We start from the raw sequence: 18,239 nt of genomic DNA, 5'->3' as shown, positions 1-18,239 counted from the left end.
AGTGATTTGGAGTTTCAACTTTCAAGACAACTAAAACATGATCGCGCCCGATTTGGAGTTTCTCCCAAGTACACATAATAACATCGCAGACTTGATCATTGTAAAATACAGCTATATTTATATCTACGGAAAAAGTTGTATTTTTTAAGCTAAATTATCTACTTTGTCCGTTTTACAATATAAAATTTTCTAGCATTACCCATATCCATATAGATGTTAATGAAATAGACATTTTTATTAGCATCTATATAAATGTAGGCAATACTAGAAAGTCTTACAATATGAAACGGAGTAACTGCAATCTGTGCATAAAATTCAGCTATAACTCACAGTACTTAAAAGAGTGCCTTCGCCATTAGCTCCTTCAGAACGGTCGGGCAGCTCAGCTGCCCAAACCCATCGGTAGCCATGGCGGCCTTCAGATTCGTCGGCGAGCTGAGGAACTCCGTGCACGCCGCCCTGAGCCCATGGCAGTGGTGCCGGTCGGCGAACGTCAGCATGGTCGCCACCGAAGACGCGCCGATGTGCTTGCGCAGCCTGTCTTCGCACATCAGCTTCAGCGTCTCCATGCTGTACCTGTCCGCCGCGACGATCATGTTCTGCGCCATGGCGGCCTCCTCCCGCGTCGTCCCCTTCTCCGGCGGCAGCGAGTCGGTGTACATGTAGTGGAGCAAGGACCTGAACACCTCCGCGTCCATGTCGTCGATCTGGATGACGGCCCCACCGCCGTCCTTCGCGGGGACGCCGGCGAGGAGCTCAGCCTTGAAGACCGGCGACCGCGCCGCGAGCACGACACGGTGCGCGGCGACCGTCTCCTCCTCGCCGCCGGCGCCGCGGACACGGAACTCGACGTCGGCGCCGTCCCCGCTCGCCAGCAGGTCCCCGAAGTGGCGGCGCATGTCGGACGGCGGCACCGCCACGTACGGCGCGCCGACGAGGCCGGCGATCTCCTCGGCGCGGAACTTGCCCACGACGGTGATGTCGAACCGGAGGGCGAAGCGGTCGCCGTCGAGATGCTCCGACTGCTCCAGCTCATCCCGACTGATGAACTGTGTGAACCCGTACTTCTGGATCTCGCTGGAATAGGTGAATACTCCGGAATTTGCCTTCTGGGATGGAACTTGCCGGCCGTCCTTGTCGAGCAAGGTGACGGTGAACTGCACCGTCGTCGTCGTCGCGGTCGTCGCGGTGGCGGCATCCTCGAGGAGGAGGTAGAGGGAGATGTATTCGATGGACTCGTCGTCGAAGCCATTGGGGTAGTAGAAGACGTGCCATGAGTGGCCGGCGGCGCGGAACGAGCAGGAGGTGATGAACTGTCCGTTGGGGACGACGTTCTTGGTGCGGGAGTAGCCGTCGATCCTGAGGACATGGTGGCCCGTCGCTACGCCGGCAACTATGGCAGAGGCGGTGGTCGGTTCGTCGGCGGTCATCGTCATCGGCATGGTCGGAGACATGTCGACGAACGGATTCTTCGATCGTAGACGGATGATTATATCGATCGTAGCTAATATGAGAGGCGCGCGAAGCCGTGATCGATCGTACTACTCCCGAGTAAAGACGTGCATGGTTAGGTTTCTAATCAAGTTTTGGCTGGTTTGAATCATGCCTTTTAAGCTGTTCCAAGTATGTACGAATGAACGTTCATAGCTGTTTTGATCCAATGTTTGATCGATATGGAGATGGATTTTCATCCCTATAGGGGTGTCTACTCTTTTCATGCCACTTAAATAGTCACTAAAACTAATAAAAATTAGAAGTAGCTTTATTTATGGCACCATATTTTTCAGTAAAAAATAGACGGCATATATTTATATTGTAAATCCCTAAATTACATATGTAATTTTAGTGTATTTACAATGTAAGCCCCAAAACTATATTTGTAAGTCTTAAAATTACATATGTAAATCCCAAAAAAAATTTCATGCAGATTTTAAAACTTACAAAGTTTGACACGGGCAACTTTTCTACCTAGTTTATAATATGATATTTCGGAATTTTTGGCCAAATTTTGGAAATTTTTGTCCTAAGGATATTTCAATCATTAGGACAAAATTATATAGTCCTAACGGAATCTAAATGGACGGCGATGGTTTATTATAGAATTTAAGCAAAATACAATGACATATTGTAGAACTTAACAAACTTAGTGGCATATTATAGAACAAGGACAAAGTCAGCAGCACACGATGGATTCTCTCTAAAAAAAATCTAGTTAAATTATTTCTTTTTTATTCAAAACAAAACATCTTTTACCTAAATACGTTTAGAGAACTTCGAAAGAAGTAAGAAAAAAAAGGAGGTTAGTCACTAGCCCAAACACATGAGGGTGGTTGCTCACATCCATGGTATGATATATACTCACATTAATCAATAATATACTAATATTATTAAAATTGTTCTTTGTAGTACATGGTGTGAAACTAAAAACTTTAACCTTATATTCTTCTGTTGTTCCATCTTCTTCTTGTTTTCTCATTCCTATTTATTTTTGATAATAATATTGCTACAACCAACACTGTTGCTTGCACATGAATACTAGTAGCAGCTGCTAGCTCATGTGTGTGCGCTCCGTAATATATATTATCTATATTTTTACATGAGGAAACAATAACTATCATCTTTGTTAATAATATTGTATTTATAAAAGGTACCTGACTAGTTTTTTAAGAGAAAGATATTTTTGCTAAACATAATCTAGAATGCTATAAAGGTTAAAAATATTAAACGATATAGTCATATAAATTTTTTTTATGAATTAGTGATCAACACTGGTTATGAATCCAATGATCATAATGCAGTATATATAAGTAAGTTGTGGCATTCACTATTTACTAGTTACATGCCTATGCATTACAATGAGATCTACATGTAAAAATAAGATTTTATTGGGCACGCAAATACGCTTTCCGAACCAAACAATTCCTTTGTCATCCACGGAGTATTATGAGGCTTTGTCTTTCTTTATCAATTCCTTGATATTTGCAATTTCTTCATCGCCTTCTTGGGCTTCACGAATTTGATCCTCTAGAGTCGGTTGAACCACTAGGGTTGCTAGAGTTCCTGGCTTAACCATGTTTATTCTTAGCTTTTTCCAATTCTTTACACAACTCTGGATGATGGGGCGAGGTCACAAGAGCATTACAGTGCACCTTCCGACTTAGGGCATTTACAACGAAGTTTGCCTTTCCGGGATGATAATGTATTCCAACATCGTAATCCTTGATTAACTCAATCCATCTTCTTTGTCTGAGGTTGAGTTCCGTCTGAGTAAATATATACTTTAGACTCTTATGATCAATGTATACTTCACATCTGCTACCAATCAAATAATGTCTCCATATCTTGAGTGTATGAACAACTGCGGCTAATTTAAGATCATGGGTAGGGTAGTTCATCTCATGCGGCCTTAACTGCCGTGAGGCATATGCAACAACTTTTCCTTCTTGCATAAGCACACATCCTAAACCTTGTTTGGATGCATCACAATAAACTTCGAAATCTTTTCTTATGTCGGAAAGGATTAGAACTGGGTAAGTTGTTAGTCTTTTATGTAGTTCTTAAAAACTCTTTGCAGATAATTATGTTCAAACCAATTTCTTTTCCTTATTTAGCAATTCTGAACTTGGTCCTCATACTCGAGGCAAGCTGGGCTACGAGCATTACGACGAGGGCGTCCTGCTGTTTGGTTGATTTCAAAGGGCGGAGAAAGGAGGAGGGCATTACATAGATGAGATTTATTTTCATAAATTCGAAAGATTCATAAGGCAGGACATGGCCAACACAAAGCTTAGCCAAGCTTGACTGGCACACATCAAGAAACAAACCAACATTACATAACCCACCAACACGCTAGTTTAGCAAACCCCCGAAAGAGTTTGGAAAACGTCCTTAGCGTAAACTAAATGCCACATCTCCTAATGAGTCGGCATCGATACAACAGGTCTGACACACAACAACGACTACAACTCTAAGCACTGAGAACTGAAAGCTTGGCGGAGTCGTCCTCGGATGAGGTCGAGCTGGAGGTAGGCTGCGGGGCTACAGGTGCATCAAGAGGTGGTGGAGCTACGACAACTGGCGAAGTTGGGGCAGGAGCTGTTGGAGCAGGATCAACGGTCTCTGTAGGCCTTCGCTTGAAAAGCGAACGGTACTGGCGAGCGGTCATGAACTTGGTGCGTGGAGTTGGGCGGAGAGTCGGGTGGAGTCAGGGAGGGCTCGAAGGGGGTGTGGGGTTGGATCCCATGGAACCGGAGTCGGAGTCATGGTCCATCTACAATTTTGAATAAAGGAATAAGTAGCCAGTTTGAAAAAATCTACTAGTAAAGAAAAGACATAAGCATAGCTAATTTTTGGCAAATATAGTTTTTTTAATATAGTCCTTAGGGTCACAACTAAACGATGGTTTCGTCCTAGGGTCAAACCTATGCTTTGATACCACCTTGTAACGCCCCGACATTCGTTAGCCATAAACACAGCTAACTTACACCGGGGTGTTATGCATGACCTGTGATATAGTACCAATCCCAGGATGCACTAGCTGGTACACACAGAATAAATGTGGAATCAAAGTAAACTACTTTATTACTTCACCGGGTAGTAGTCCTTACATAAGTTGCCATCATGGACAGGCCCATATATGAGCAACACAACAGCACAGAAAAACATAAAAGCAACGGCGCAGAAGCGAACAACGCGGAGAGACTAAGCGTCTAAACGACTACGCACTAGGCACAGTTCCTAGGCAACTAACTTATTCCACAGGCGAGGCTTGGGGCTAGGCACGAAACATCTAGAAGTCTTCATACTCAGCTTGCTCCTGGAGATACTCCTCAGCGGTCAGGTCGACGTCTTCATCTTCATATTCTATAGATTATTATAAGGGGCAAGGGTGAGTACTTAATGTACTCAGCAAGCCAGGGGAAAGAATGACATGTTTGGTTTAAGCAAGTAGGCTAAGATTTTATTTGCGAAAGCTGCCTTTTTGGGAAAGTGATTTATTTCAAAAAAACTCCTGGTGAGTGGGTGAATGGGTCAAGTTTTAGTTGTCATGAGGAGGCTTACGCCTCGACCCATTCCACAAGTTGCTTTTGTTAACAACCAAATTTGGTAATTCAAGTATCGGAGATGGAGATAAAATCGAAGCGGAATCCAAGATGGAGATCGTTCCGGAAACAGAGCGAGGATCGGCTAAAGTCCGAATTGGCTACGATCAGGATCGGTAGAGTTCGAGTCAGACAAGGTTGGCCGATTAAGCCGATTACGACAATGTGACTCGGTACACGTTGTCGGGTTGAGTTAATGTACTTCATGAGGATTGCCATGCACGGATTAAGTCCTGAAAGGGTAATTGTATCTATTAATTAAGGTATTTCATGTAATTTTCTTAGATATAAGTTTGGGCAAAAGTCTGCCGTAAAGACTTATGGTAATTTAGAGTTTGTTAGAGATAAGAGTCGTGTCCGACATGGATATATTTTGTAATCTCGGGTACAAATAGACCCCGAGCCCCATGTAATCGAGACAACACACGATTCAATACAATCTCGGCGCATCGCCACCCTTTACTTTCGTTTACTTTCGACGAGTTCTTGCTTTCGGATTGAGCTGCATCGGTTTCGATCTTCAACTAAAGGTAAAACTTGTTATGGCGGTTTGCGTTCTCGGGATATTCATGATACCCATCTGGAAGAACTTGCGTACTGCACCGACAACATCGTCTTTCAAGGTCCCCCAATTCCTCTGATAAAACCTAGCCGGGAAGCCGTCCGGGCCAGGGGCTTTGAGGGGCCCGACCTGAAACATCGCATGGGAAATCTCTTCCTCACTGAATTCAGCACATAAGCTGTCATTCATCTCCTCTGTGACCTTCTGTTGGAATAACCTCACGACACATTCTGGATCAAGGCTCTGGTCTGCAGTAAAAATATTACTGAAGTACTCTGTGGACATATTTTCTATATCTGTTGCCGTATTATGAACAGTGTCGTCTGCATCCTTCAGACTTGAGATTTTGTTCTTCTTTGCCCTCCAGACGGCCCGACTATGGAAAAAACAGGTATTCCTATCCCCTTCTTTTAGCCAGTTGACACGCGAGCGGTGCAGCCATAACATCTCTTCTCGATACAACAATTCATTCATATGATCAGTGGCATTACGGATTTGTGCTCCGATCCATCCCCATTTGCTTGCACAAGCTCAGTCAGTTTCTTTCTTGCCTTTTCTAGCTCTCTACTGACATTCTTCACCTTGGATTTACTCCAATTTCTGAGAGCAGACATAACTTTGGACAGAGCTTTATTTATGTCTCCTAGATCAGCTTTAACTCCAGCATTATTCCAGGTTTCTTCTATTACCTGTGCCACTTCCGGTTCTTGTTCCCAAACTACTCCCTCCGAATTTTAATGTATGACACCGTTGACTTTTCGACCAACGTTTGACCATTCGTTTTATTCAAGTTTTTTGCGCAAATATAAAAATATTTATGTCATGCTTAAAGATCATTTGATGATGAATTAAGTCACAATAAAATAAATGATAATTACATAATTTTTTGAATAAGACGAATGGTCAAACGTTGGGAAAAAGTCAACGGCGTCATACATTAAAAATATGGAGGTAGTATCTCATAGTGCAGAACACTTCTGGCGTACTTGTTGCTCATCTCTGTCTGTGAGGTTAAGGGCAATGGGGCATTGATCTGAGCAGGGAGAGACCAAATGAACAACCTGGGCAGAAGCAAAGATATATATCACGCCAGCTATTGTCAGCAATCGCTCTATCCACCCGAACCTTGACAGTATTCCAACCATCTCTTCTATTATCATAGGTATGAGGAGTACCTTTAAACCCCAGGTCATGCAGCTCGCAGTCCTGCAAGACGTCACGAAAAGATTTTATTCCAGCCATCTCTTCTATTATCATAGGTGAGAGCATCGTTATTAATGCTGTATAAAATTATAGAATAATATTTTATAATGTTTAATATGCTTGTTTGATATTTCCAAAACTAAATACGTACTTCATACAAAGAAAATCATACTTTTTGCTCCGTTGATCTTACCTTGGTGTTTACCGTGGTCAATGATACAAATCAAGTTTAGGAGGAGTCGGGATTAGGAGGGAGGAATTAGCTAGCCGGTTGTTCCCTAATCTAATCTAATGGTCTAAAATTATGGGTCCACTGATTTTAAATAAAAATCGATGCCCAAATTTATCTAATCTATCAGAATACCACGTGGCACTTTAATGAAATACATGTGTATACTGTTAGAGTTTGTGTTGAATATATATACAGAGTTGTTTATAGTTTAGGACTTGAAGTTGTAATAGGTGTAGAATAGAGTTAGAGTCGGACTCTATCTTAGTCCCTCTTAAATAGAGATACACACCGGTTGTAACCACAAGACAACATTAGCATAGATGTAATATGTTGGATTTGGGAGAGCGCCCGTAATCAGTGTCTCGAGGATGTAGACATTGGTTGAATCTCGTTAACAAATATTGTGCCTCGGTGTCGTCTTCACTATTGGTTCCTCTAAGGCATTTCTCTATTATTCTATTCCGAGGCATATATCAGGCCGTTTTTATAACATATACCTTGGCAAAAATACCACGTACCAACTCCTGTATGGAGATAAATTAATCCTCCAAATACGATCCCTTGCTAACAAACATTGAATTCTTAACCAAACAAGAAGTATATAAAAAATGCGTAGCTACCCTAGTTAGTTTACTTATGGTAAAACCAGCCCACCCAAGTTTAGGTCCTAAACTTTACACGGGTGCTCGTATTGGCTATCCTAGACCTTGCATGGGTGCTCACATTGATGGCTAATTTCTTTAAGTGGTAAACGGTTACCCGCATTGACGGTCCTAGCTAGACTTTGCGCGGGTGCTCGCATTAACAGCTAATTTCTTTAAGTGGTAAGCGACGTGCTGGTTTAGTCTTTCTAATATACTTGTAGGGATAGAGTACGTGTGTAAGTTTATAGGGGTGAGTACCAAAACGAAACTCATCGAGATCATTCAAGTTTATGGAGTTTCCGAAAGACAATCTACCGACCATATCACTGAGGTGGCGACTGGCGAGACACCTCACCCACAGGGGCGGATCCAACGTGGGTGCAGGGGGGACTCAAGTCCCCCCTCACCCAGAAGACCCATGGATACCCCCAGAGCACCCCCTTCAATTTTTTCACTATGAATGATAAACTAAAGGTCTCTAAATGGCTGAAGATCGAAGATACTGTTTAACTGTGCCCCTCCCCACCCCCCCCCCCCCCCCCCCAAATTTTTTATTCCTGGATTCCTACAGTCAACTAGGTTAGGTTATGGCTTCTTTACATACTTAAGAAATTATCAGACCCAATGCATATAAATTATAGATGCATTTAAAATAAATTATATTTGTAACTAACAAAATGTTCATTAAATATATATTTTTCGACTTCCAGACAAATTTTGTCAAACTCAGCACAAACTTTGCAGGAAATACACACCAAGCTCAGATTAATCGAAGAACTAGAGCCTTGGCCATTAGCTCCTTGAGAACGGCCGGGCAGCTCAACTGCTCAAACCCATCGGTTTCCATGGCGGCCTTCAGATTCGTCGGCGAGCTGAGGAACTCCATGCACGCCCGCTTGAGCCCATGGCAGTGGTGCCGCTCGGCGAGCTCTAGAGTTGTCGCCGCCGTGGCCACACCAATGTGCTCGCACAGCCTCTCCTCGCAGATTAGCTTCAGCCTTCAGCCTCTCCAGATCATAGCTATCAGCCGAGACGATGAGATGCTGCGCCATGGCGGCGCCCTCCCGCGGCGTCCCCGTCTCCGGCGGCAGCGAGTCGGTGTACACGAAGTGGAGCAACGACCTGAACACCTCCGCGTCCATGTCGTCCACCTGGATGGTGCCGTTCGCCGCCACGCCTTCCTTCATGGGGCCGAAGAGCTCCGCCCTGAAGACCCGCGACCGCGCCGCGAGCACGGCACGGTGCGCGGCGACCGTCTCCCCGCCGACCCGGAACTCCACGTCCGCGCCGTCCCCGCTCGCCAGGAGGTCGGCGAACTGGCGGCTCATCTCGGACGGCGGCACCGCGCCGCCGCCGCCGCCGCCGGCGATCTCCTCGGTGGTGCGGAGCTTGTCCATGACGGCGACGTCGAACCGGATGGCGAGGCGATCGTCTCTGACATACTCCGACTGCTCCAGCTGGACCCTTCTGATGAATCTCTCGCCCCCCCCCCCCCCCCCCCCCCACATGCTGTACTCCTCGCCGGAGGAGCCGCTGCACTTGCACGTGCACGAGGAGCTCCGGTAGGACCAGCCCGGCCGGCCGAGCTCGTCGAGCAGGCTGACCGTGAACTGCGCCGTCGTGAGGACGCCGTCCTGGAGCTCGGCGTAGAGGGAGATGAAGTCGGCGCTCTCGGCGGTGTAGCCGTTGGGGTAGTAGTAGACGATCCAAGAGCGGCCGGCGGCGCGGAACATGCAGGACCTGACGTGCTGCCCATTGCGGACGGTGTTCTTGGTGTGGGAGTAGCCGTCGATCCTGAGCACGTGGTGGCCGTTCACGGCGCCGGCCACGATGGCGGAGGAGGCGGACAGCGGCGCGGTAGTCGGCGGCGGCATGGCTGGGCACGTACGAACGATCCAGGGAACACTCAGACAGTCAGATGTACGTCGTATTATGTATAGTAAATAAATATATGAGAGATTGGTCAAGTCAAAATTAACCGGATCAAAAGTTGTTTTCGAGTTAGCAACGAGTCCAATCAATTCGAGTGAAATCTTGCGTATATATATATATAGAGAGAGTTATAATACACCTAAACCACATGGTCCAATCTAAAGTCTAAACTGGTTCATCGTCTCGATTCATCTACAACGGTTTCACTTGTTATCCACTCGTAGGAGGCCCGAATTTCCTAATTTGCGAAGGCTCGCGCGGGGATGCGGCGTGCGAATTGGAGATGGCTGATGGCCTGATGCGCGCGCGGGTGGTCAGTCACACGCCCGCGCACCCGAGCGATCACTTCTCTCCTCTAGTCTCTCCTCCCTATCTCTACTACTTTAAAATTCCGTAGTGGTGGCGGTGACTCCAACCCTGACAGACACGCCGATTGTATACCGTCCGATCGCCAGATCCAACGGCTCATATCTCCTTTCTCTTCCTCCGCACATTGCCGCATCCAGCGCACGCGTCTCCGCGCTCTCGGTCGCTCCCTCCGCTCTCTCCTCATCAACCCCCCGATCCACGCCGCACGCGCCGCAGGCCCACAGCCTCCCTCCCTCGGTCGCTCCTCCACAACCGCCGCCACATCTCCCCTCCGCTCTATCCCCCTTCAACGCCGCCGCATCGCTTCTCCCTCCCTCCAACGACGCTCCACGCCGCTACCGCCGCCGCCGCATCCACAATCCTCGCCACGCATCCTCTTCTAGCGTGACTCCGGGCGACGGCTCGAGGATGCGAGGTCGGGGTTTACTGACCCCTCCGTGATTCCTCTCCTCTGTGCCGCCCCTCCACGATTTTTGACGCGATCCTCTCTCCCTCTCGCACGCGCCGAACCCTAGAACCGCGCCTCCCGCTCGAGTCCATCCCGCTCGAGTCCATCCCGCCGTCGCACATTGCGTCACCCGGATCGGCGTGCCGCTGCCGCCGCCACACCAAAGTCAGGGGTTATTATTTTGCAGCTAATCCCATGAGATTATATGCTAAACTGGTGGCTAATTACCCAAGGTCAGGGGGTCGCACGGGGGTGCCAGGCCAACCCCGGCACCCCCGGTGGCTTCGCCACTGGCTCTGCTGATGGCGAGGTGGCTGGCACCTCACGTAAAACAGGTCACTAGGTCAGGATGTTTCTGGGAAGAAGCTGCTGCTTCAAGCTTAGTGTATGGGGTGATTTCGTATGATTTGATCGGTTTTCTACTTCCTTTTTTTGTTTGTTGCAGACTTTGATCGGAAGCTGCAATGCGATGAGGGAAAAGGCCCACGTGAGTGTATTGGTCAACTTCTTGTTTGTCTTTATTTTCCTAGACAATTATCTTCGTTGATCTCCCGCAAGCTTTGCAAGTATATACTACATAAGTACATACATTTTGTTCTTGATAGTGTCTGATCTATCTGGTATGGTTTGAACAGCATTATATTGGAATGGTGCGGGAGAACTCATTAAATATTCTGGAATTTGTGCCGGGAAGATCGATCCAGTCACTGCTTGGGAGGCTCGGGTCTAAGGCTGTATGCATATGTTTGATGAGTTAACCATTAATAACTTGATTAAATCCATTTGTTTACCAGGTCATCAGGAGTTATACTGAACAAATTTTATTGCACTAAACAGATCATTGGCTGTATTCCTTTCTAAAATTTTCAGGAAATCTAGAAAAAAAATGAGAACAGAAATACACAGCTATTTTTTTTGTGTAAACCTGTTGATGAGTGATTATTACTATTTTGCTTATGTGACATGGTATTTAAATTTGTTCAATAAATATCTAGGTAATCTGTCCGTTTTCATCCTTTGCCAAACAATATTTTCATTTAGCTTGCTTCAGGTTTTTTTTATTTTTAGATAGCTAAAAGTGTTTGGAATATTGATTACAATTTTTTGTTACAAGTTGGATGAAAAAAAGACTCGCTGGCTAGCCAAATTCAAAAGTTAACTATATCCTATCGAAAGAATAACACACTCCTGCCTATCACTAAATAGTATTGACCTAACCCTAAAAAAGGTACTGATCATGAGTAATGACACATTGCATCAGTGTTATTGCAGTACTTATGTGAAAAAGAGTTGTTTTCCATGTGCTAATTCTGCACTCGGAGGCCATGTCAGCAATAAAAATAAGTGCAGGTTTAGCTATTAAATTGGGTTGTTTGCTACTATATTTAGCTAAAGAATCTGTAAATTCTGGGAGTTTGCCTGTATGTGTTATGCTCATATTTGTCGGTTGTGTGATTTGCAGGACTACTTGGTCAAGTAGGACACTGACACTGACACTGCCAATGGAAGCAGAGTGCCATCAAGGTTAAAGACAACAAGATGCTGCTCTTTTACTAGGAGCTGGTTAAGCACTGTAATAGATTTGATGTAAGGTATATTACTTGTTTACGGTCTACTCCCTCCGTCCCAAAAAAGGTAAACCGTGGATTTTCGTGCCAATATTCAACATTTGACTATCCGTCTTATATGAAAATTTTTTATAATTAGTATTTTCATTGTTGTTAAATGATAAAACATGATTAATACTTTATGCGTGACTTATCTTTTTAATTTTTTTTCATAATTTTTTTAAATAAGACGGACGGTCAAACATTGGACGCGGAAACCAGGGTTTGTCTTTTTTGGGACGGAGGGAGTAGGTTGTGTGGAGCTCTGCAATTTGCAGACCTCTGCAGTTCAATTTTTCTTTGTGTCTTGTGATCTCTAACATGCAGATTACAGTAGTCATTACCATCTATTTATCAAGGGTTATGGCATTGGATATCAAACAAGTACACTGTTTTCTATTAAACATATAGCTGCAAGAAGAATTGAATTTAGCTTTCTAATGATTAGCTGCTGACCTACAAATTAATATCACTACACGTGAAACAGGGGAAATCAAATACTTGCTGGTTCTTTGAATTATGTTCAGTAGTTGCTGCACAGAGTGCTTAATTTTTTTTATTATTTTCAGCTTGGCCAAATTATGTTGTTCTCTAATATTTGTGAGCAGCTCTATGGAGGGCCATGGCGATTTGCTAGAGCAGCATGGCACCATCGAGGTAATAGTGGCTGTTACAAGGTAACCATCTTTTTCCCCTTCACTTTGACATATGCAGTCACAAAGATGGAGTCTTGCACCGAGTAGAGGTGTTTGTAAACAAAAGTGAAAGAAGATTAGAAAGATGCTTAACTCGAATAGCCTTGTGAAAATCTTACATGCTGATACATAGGAGGCGGCGAAAATGAAATACAACAAGTGTGAAAATGCGGTTGGAATGGTGGGCCCCATCTCTTGAATTTGTTCATCTTATTGATATACTATGCCTGTTATGTAGCTTTGGTGAAATTTGACATATTCGTATAATATGTACACAATATTGCTATTTGTGACATTCGTATGAAATGACCCATATCCACATACTATCATCAAACTGTATGAGTCATGGGTTGAATCACTGTAATTGTTTTGAATAATCATATAGGATTGCTTAAAAAAGGTGTGCTGCCAAACGTGCCATGTGATAATATAATGTTTGTGCACGGTTCATGGCCCACTTGTTCGGATCTATTTTCTTCTTGTTCAGAAGTATGACCGTTTCCGGTTTGCATGTGTAGTATTTGGCTTGGTGCAACTAATGTGGGTGGAGACCCAATGTGTGGCGCCATGCCGTTCGGGTGTAACGGAGCATGATCTTGTTACGTTTGGGTGTAACGGAGCATGATCTTGTAACGAAGCATGATCTTGTAACGGAGCTATTCACAAACTTTTCTGTTTTGTGTGCTGCAACATAACAATTTTCTTTGAAAATTTTTCCCCCGTTGCAACGCACGGGCACCTAACTAGTATAATATATATTTTATATACATATGTATAAACTTTATATACGTCTACACAAAATTTACATATATGTATATAAAATATATACTTATGTATATATTTTTTATGTATACAAAAAATCTATTGCATAAGCATGTATACAAACTATGTATATCTCTATCTCTATCTCTATTCTCTACTACTTAAAAAATAAGAGGTGCTTCCATCGTCCGTAAAAAAACCGGCGAAAAAAACCGAGCAAAAAAAGTCCGATAAAAAAACTGGGCGAAAAAAAACCGGGCGAAAAAAATATGTCCGATCCAAAATAAGGCAACAAAAGGGAAAAAAATCAAAACGAATCCGACTCCGAAAAAGGGTGAATTTTTTTTTAAAAAAACTGTTCGATTCCACAGAAAAAGAATTATATGTGACACAGTAAAAAAATCGACCGAGCGAAAAAAACCAAGCGAAAAAACCGGGCGAAAAAAAAGAAAAATAAAGACCGGCTGAAAAAAAGTCCGATAAAAAAAATAAAAAATAAGAGGTGCTTCCATCGTCGGTAAAAAAACCAGCGAAAAAAAAGTTCGATCAAAAAAACTGAGCAAAAAAAACCGAGCAAAGAAAACAGATCTGCCAATCAAAAAAAGAGGAAAAAAAGGAAAAAAAATCGAAACGAATCCGACTCCGTTTACGTGGTAAAAAAAGGGCAAACTTTTTTTAAAAAAAACCGTCCGCTTCCACCAAAAAAGAATTATATGTGACATGGTAAAAAAATTCAACCGGCGAAAAAAACCAAGCGAAAAAACCGGGCGAAAAAAGAAAAATAAAGACCGGGTGAAAAAAAAAGTCCGGTAAAAAAACTGGGCGAAAAAAAACCAGACAGAAAAGGGCAAAAAAGGGAAAAACATAGAAATGAATCCGACTCCGTCGACGCAGTAAAAAAGGGCGATTTTTTTTAAAAAAAATTGTCCGATTCCACAGAAAAAAGAATTATATGTGACGCGGTAAAAAAAATCGACCAGGAAAAAAAAACAAGCGAAAAAACCGAGCGAAAAAAAAGAAAAAAAAGTCCGATAAAAAAAGGGCGAAAAAAAACCCGGGCAAAAAAAACAAATCTGTCCGATCACAAAAAGCAGGGAAAAAAAGGAAAAAAATCGAAACGAATCTGACTTCGTTAACGCAGTAAAAAAAGCGAAAAAATTTAAAAAAAAATGTCCGATTCTAGAGAAAAAGGAATTATAAATGACATGGTAAAAAAACTCAAATCCTATTATATCTACAAAGGTCCGACTATATAAGAAAGTGGCGAAAAAACCGTTCGTAAAAAAATGCACGAGAAAAAAAAAATAAAAAGGCAGAAAAAAGCGCGGCAAAAAAAATTAATTTCTATTCATCGTTTTAATAGTCCGTTTGTATCTCTTCTTCATCTCTAATCTAATCTAATCTAACCACGAATGCGAATTCACGCATACGCGCCGATAAAGTAACTTGCGCGCACTGTCACGTGTTGACTGCCGAGCGAATCCATCCCGCTGATCCCATTACTAATCACGGTGATTAGCGTTAATTACGGCAATTAGAGTTAATCATGCGCTAAAGTAATTCGAGAAGCGCTAATCGTCCGCCCCGCCCGATTTTTTTTCTTTCGTTTTTTCACAATTTTTTTCGCTTTCACTTTTTTCGCAAGTACATGTCAAGATTTAAAACTTTGAAATCAAGATTTTTTTTGAAATTTCAGCTCAGATTTGAAAACTTTCAAATCGAGATTTAAAAACTTTCAACTCAAATTTGAAAGCTTTCAACTCGGATTTAAAAACTCTCAATTCATACTTGAAAACTTTCAACTCGGATTTGAAAACTTTCAATTCGGTTTTAAAAACTTTCAACTCCGATTTGAAAACTTTCAATTTAGACTTAAAAACTTTCAACTCGGATTCGAAAACTTTCATGAAGATTTAAAACTTTCAACTCAAATGTAAAAAAATTAAGTCAAGATTTAAAAACTTAACTCAGGTTTGAAAACTTTTAACTCAAAAAGAAGCCCCCTAATCTAACTATTTAAAAAGAGAAGTTTCTACCGTATATTAAAAAAGAAAAAATGCACGAGAAAATAAAAACGGTTTAAAAAACGCGTGAGGAAAAAAATGTCAGAAAAAAGCGCAAAAGAAAACGCGCTAGAAAAAAAGTTCCGTAGTCCGTAAAAAAAACACGCGAGAAAAAAAAATTTCCATCATATGACAAAAAAGCAAAAAAAATAGCATACAATGAAAAAACTGTTAGAAAAAATAGCTAAATTGATGGACACTTGGTCAGATATGATCCTTCGATTTGTTTTCCATCTCCTACACGACTTGTGTTTCATCATCTATTCTTCTGTATTGGAGACCCTGCACATCTTTGTAGGCAATTATTGAAGTGTAGCTATTATTCTTGATAACATATTATATAGAAATAATATTAGAAAATAAACATTTTTTAATTGTTATTTAGAGAAGAGTGCAGAATAACTTTATTTTGTGTAGACTTGACCATACGAGGCAGTGTAGGATTTGATTGGTTGTAAGAATGAGAATTAAAGAATATTTTAGATTATATGCATGTTGTCATATGAATAATCCAATTATTTCAGGTAAAGCAAACATCGTAAGGTTGCCATCATCGAGGTTGGGCCATTACATTTAAGATGTTCCAATTTTCTGATTTTCTGATTGTCATCGACATGGTTATGCATGAAAAACGTATATTATCATTACGTTTTTTCACCCGTTGCAACGCACGGGCATGTTTGCTAGTGTATATAATAAAAACAAAAAAGAAAAAAAAAAGAAAAAAATGTATACGCACCATCCGTTAAAAAGAAAGACAACTTCTAATGATGAATCTGGACAAATACTTGTCTAGATTCATCCTGAAAGTTAGTTTTATGGGACAAAGGGAGTATATATTAAGAAAAAAAAGAGAAAAACTGGAAAAAAAAAAGAAAGAAAACCGTAAAAAAAAATGTCACGTGTCGCCTCCTCCTGCTGCCCCCCCTCCCCCGGCCCCCCCGGTGCCACGTGGGGGGAGGGCACATGACCATCCGCTTTTTAGCGGTTTCGTTGTGAATTGGGGTCTTGGGGGCACCTACTATGCACCCAGTTCCAGTGGCGAGCCTAGAATTTTTTTTAGGCTGAGCTAACCTAACGATAGAAAACAAATTAACAAGTAAACACAAATACATATAGCATTTTATCATGGATAGAAGTAAATTGGGCTACTTGCTAATGACTAAGTATAATAATTAGTGCTAATCTAATGGTGCGTGTATGCAGCTAGGCTAAAATGGCTAAGTACCATAGTTAGTCTAATGTATGGATACATGCGGCGGAGCCCGGATGCCTGCCCCCGGATGCCTGCCCGTGCTGGCCGGGCCTTGGCTCCGCCGCTGCAGTTCAGTGGGTTTCCTACTATAAACTCTCCGGTATATGCATATGTATGTATTTATATATTTTGTATACATATACAAAGTTTATACGCATGTATATAAAGTATACACATGCGTAGTTTATATATGTATTTGTATATAAACTTTGTATATACATCTATACAATCTTTTATATGGCAACGTATCATATGCACACGGATATGTAGCTGCACTCATGCACACGTGCGTCCAAAGCCATTCGATCAATATCCTACGGCTAAGTATCACAGTATGGCATTTTTTCAATTAACCGCCCGCCTCCTCCACTAAGTTTTATAAGAAAACCCTCCACAATTCTCGTCTTCCCTCGAGCTGTCCATGTCGCCCCAAAAAATAAGAAAAGGAAACTCACCCACGCACCGGCACAGCACTGGTGGAGGCGGCGATTTCGAGCGACAATCTGGTATTCAGAGCCGGCGGAGACGGCGACCTCAATCCATGGCGCACCAGCGGAGATGGCGATCTGGAGCGATGACATGCCCGCGGCGGAAGCGGCGATCTGGAGCGACGGTTTGTCTTTAGAGGTTGCCACTACTCTCGCCGTCACAGCGTTTATGCAGAAGCAGCAGAACTGAAACTGAGCTCAGCTATTGGGATTGGAGTTAGCTGTTGCTTTCTTCTCTCCGTATTAGTGAATCGTGTTTCATGGTCTCCTTTTCTCTGATTGTTTTTGCTAGGGGCTCAGAGCAGATGTATCTTATCGTTTTCTTGTTCGCATGAGATTTAAGAGATCATCAATCATCAGTTCATCACCAGCTAACTATTTCAAATCTTTGTCCAATGTCAAATTAACGTTTTGGAAGAATCATGGGACTACATGGGAGATATTCTGCCATCAGCCCATCAGGTTCATGACAACTCCAGTTTTTTTTCTCAAACATGAACAAAATTGCTGCTACAGCGCAGGCAACGGCAGCCTCCGCATCCGCAGGCTTGTCGCCGCCTAGATCGCCATCCCCGCCGGCGCGAAGTCGATTGAGGTCACTGTCTCTGTTGATTTTTTTGTCGCTGCTGCCTCCAAATACGAACCGTTCCCTCCGCTGATATGCAGCGCTTTCTTGCGCTAGATTCAGATTAGTTGATTTTCTTTTTAGCAATATGGACTGCTTGAGGAAAGAGAGTTGTTAAGGGTTCTTTTACAATACTTAGTGGAGGAGGCGAGCGGTTAAATGAATAAATGCCACATTCTAAAACTTAGTCCTAGGATATTGATCGAATGGCTCGGGACACGCGTGTGCATGAGTGTAGATAAATGGCTGTGT

At 42.9% G+C, this 18,239-nt stretch overlaps 2 protein-coding genes and 1 long non-coding RNA gene across 3 annotated transcripts; 1 reads left to right on the top strand and 2 right to left on the bottom strand.

Moving 5' to 3' along the window:
• Positions 1 to 335: 335 nt before the first annotated feature.
• LOC127753136 (BTB/POZ and MATH domain-containing protein 1-like) lies at positions 336 to 1,454 on the bottom strand. Its single transcript, XM_052278607.1, has one exon. It carries the CDS (start codon positions 1,452 to 1,454, stop codon positions 336 to 338), a length of 1,119 nt encoding a protein of 372 aa, XP_052134567.1.
• Positions 1,455 to 8,503: 7,049 nt separating this feature from the next.
• On the bottom strand, positions 8,504 to 9,617 carry LOC127785867 (BTB/POZ and MATH domain-containing protein 2-like). Its single transcript, XM_052313229.1, is given in 2 exon segments — positions 8,504 to 8,749; positions 8,751 to 9,617. Coding segments are annotated over 2 exon segments (1,113 nt in total).
• A 657-nt stretch (positions 9,618 to 10,274) lies between these two features.
• LOC127753437 (uncharacterized) lies at positions 10,275 to 11,296 on the top strand. Its single transcript, XR_008012558.1, has 3 exons — positions 10,275 to 10,835; positions 10,938 to 10,979; positions 11,128 to 11,296. It is a non-coding gene; the product is annotated as an uncharacterized LOC127753437 (long non-coding RNA).
• Positions 11,297 to 18,239: the final 6,943 nt, after the last annotated feature.

Source organism: Oryza glaberrima, chromosome 10, assembly GCF_000147395.1.
Source record: "Oryza glaberrima chromosome 10, OglaRS2, whole genome shotgun sequence".
Taxonomy (NCBI): domain Eukaryota; kingdom Viridiplantae; phylum Streptophyta; class Magnoliopsida; order Poales; family Poaceae; genus Oryza; species Oryza glaberrima.
Note: the sequence above shows the minus strand (reverse complement) of the source record. Positions and strands in the feature narration are given on the sequence as shown.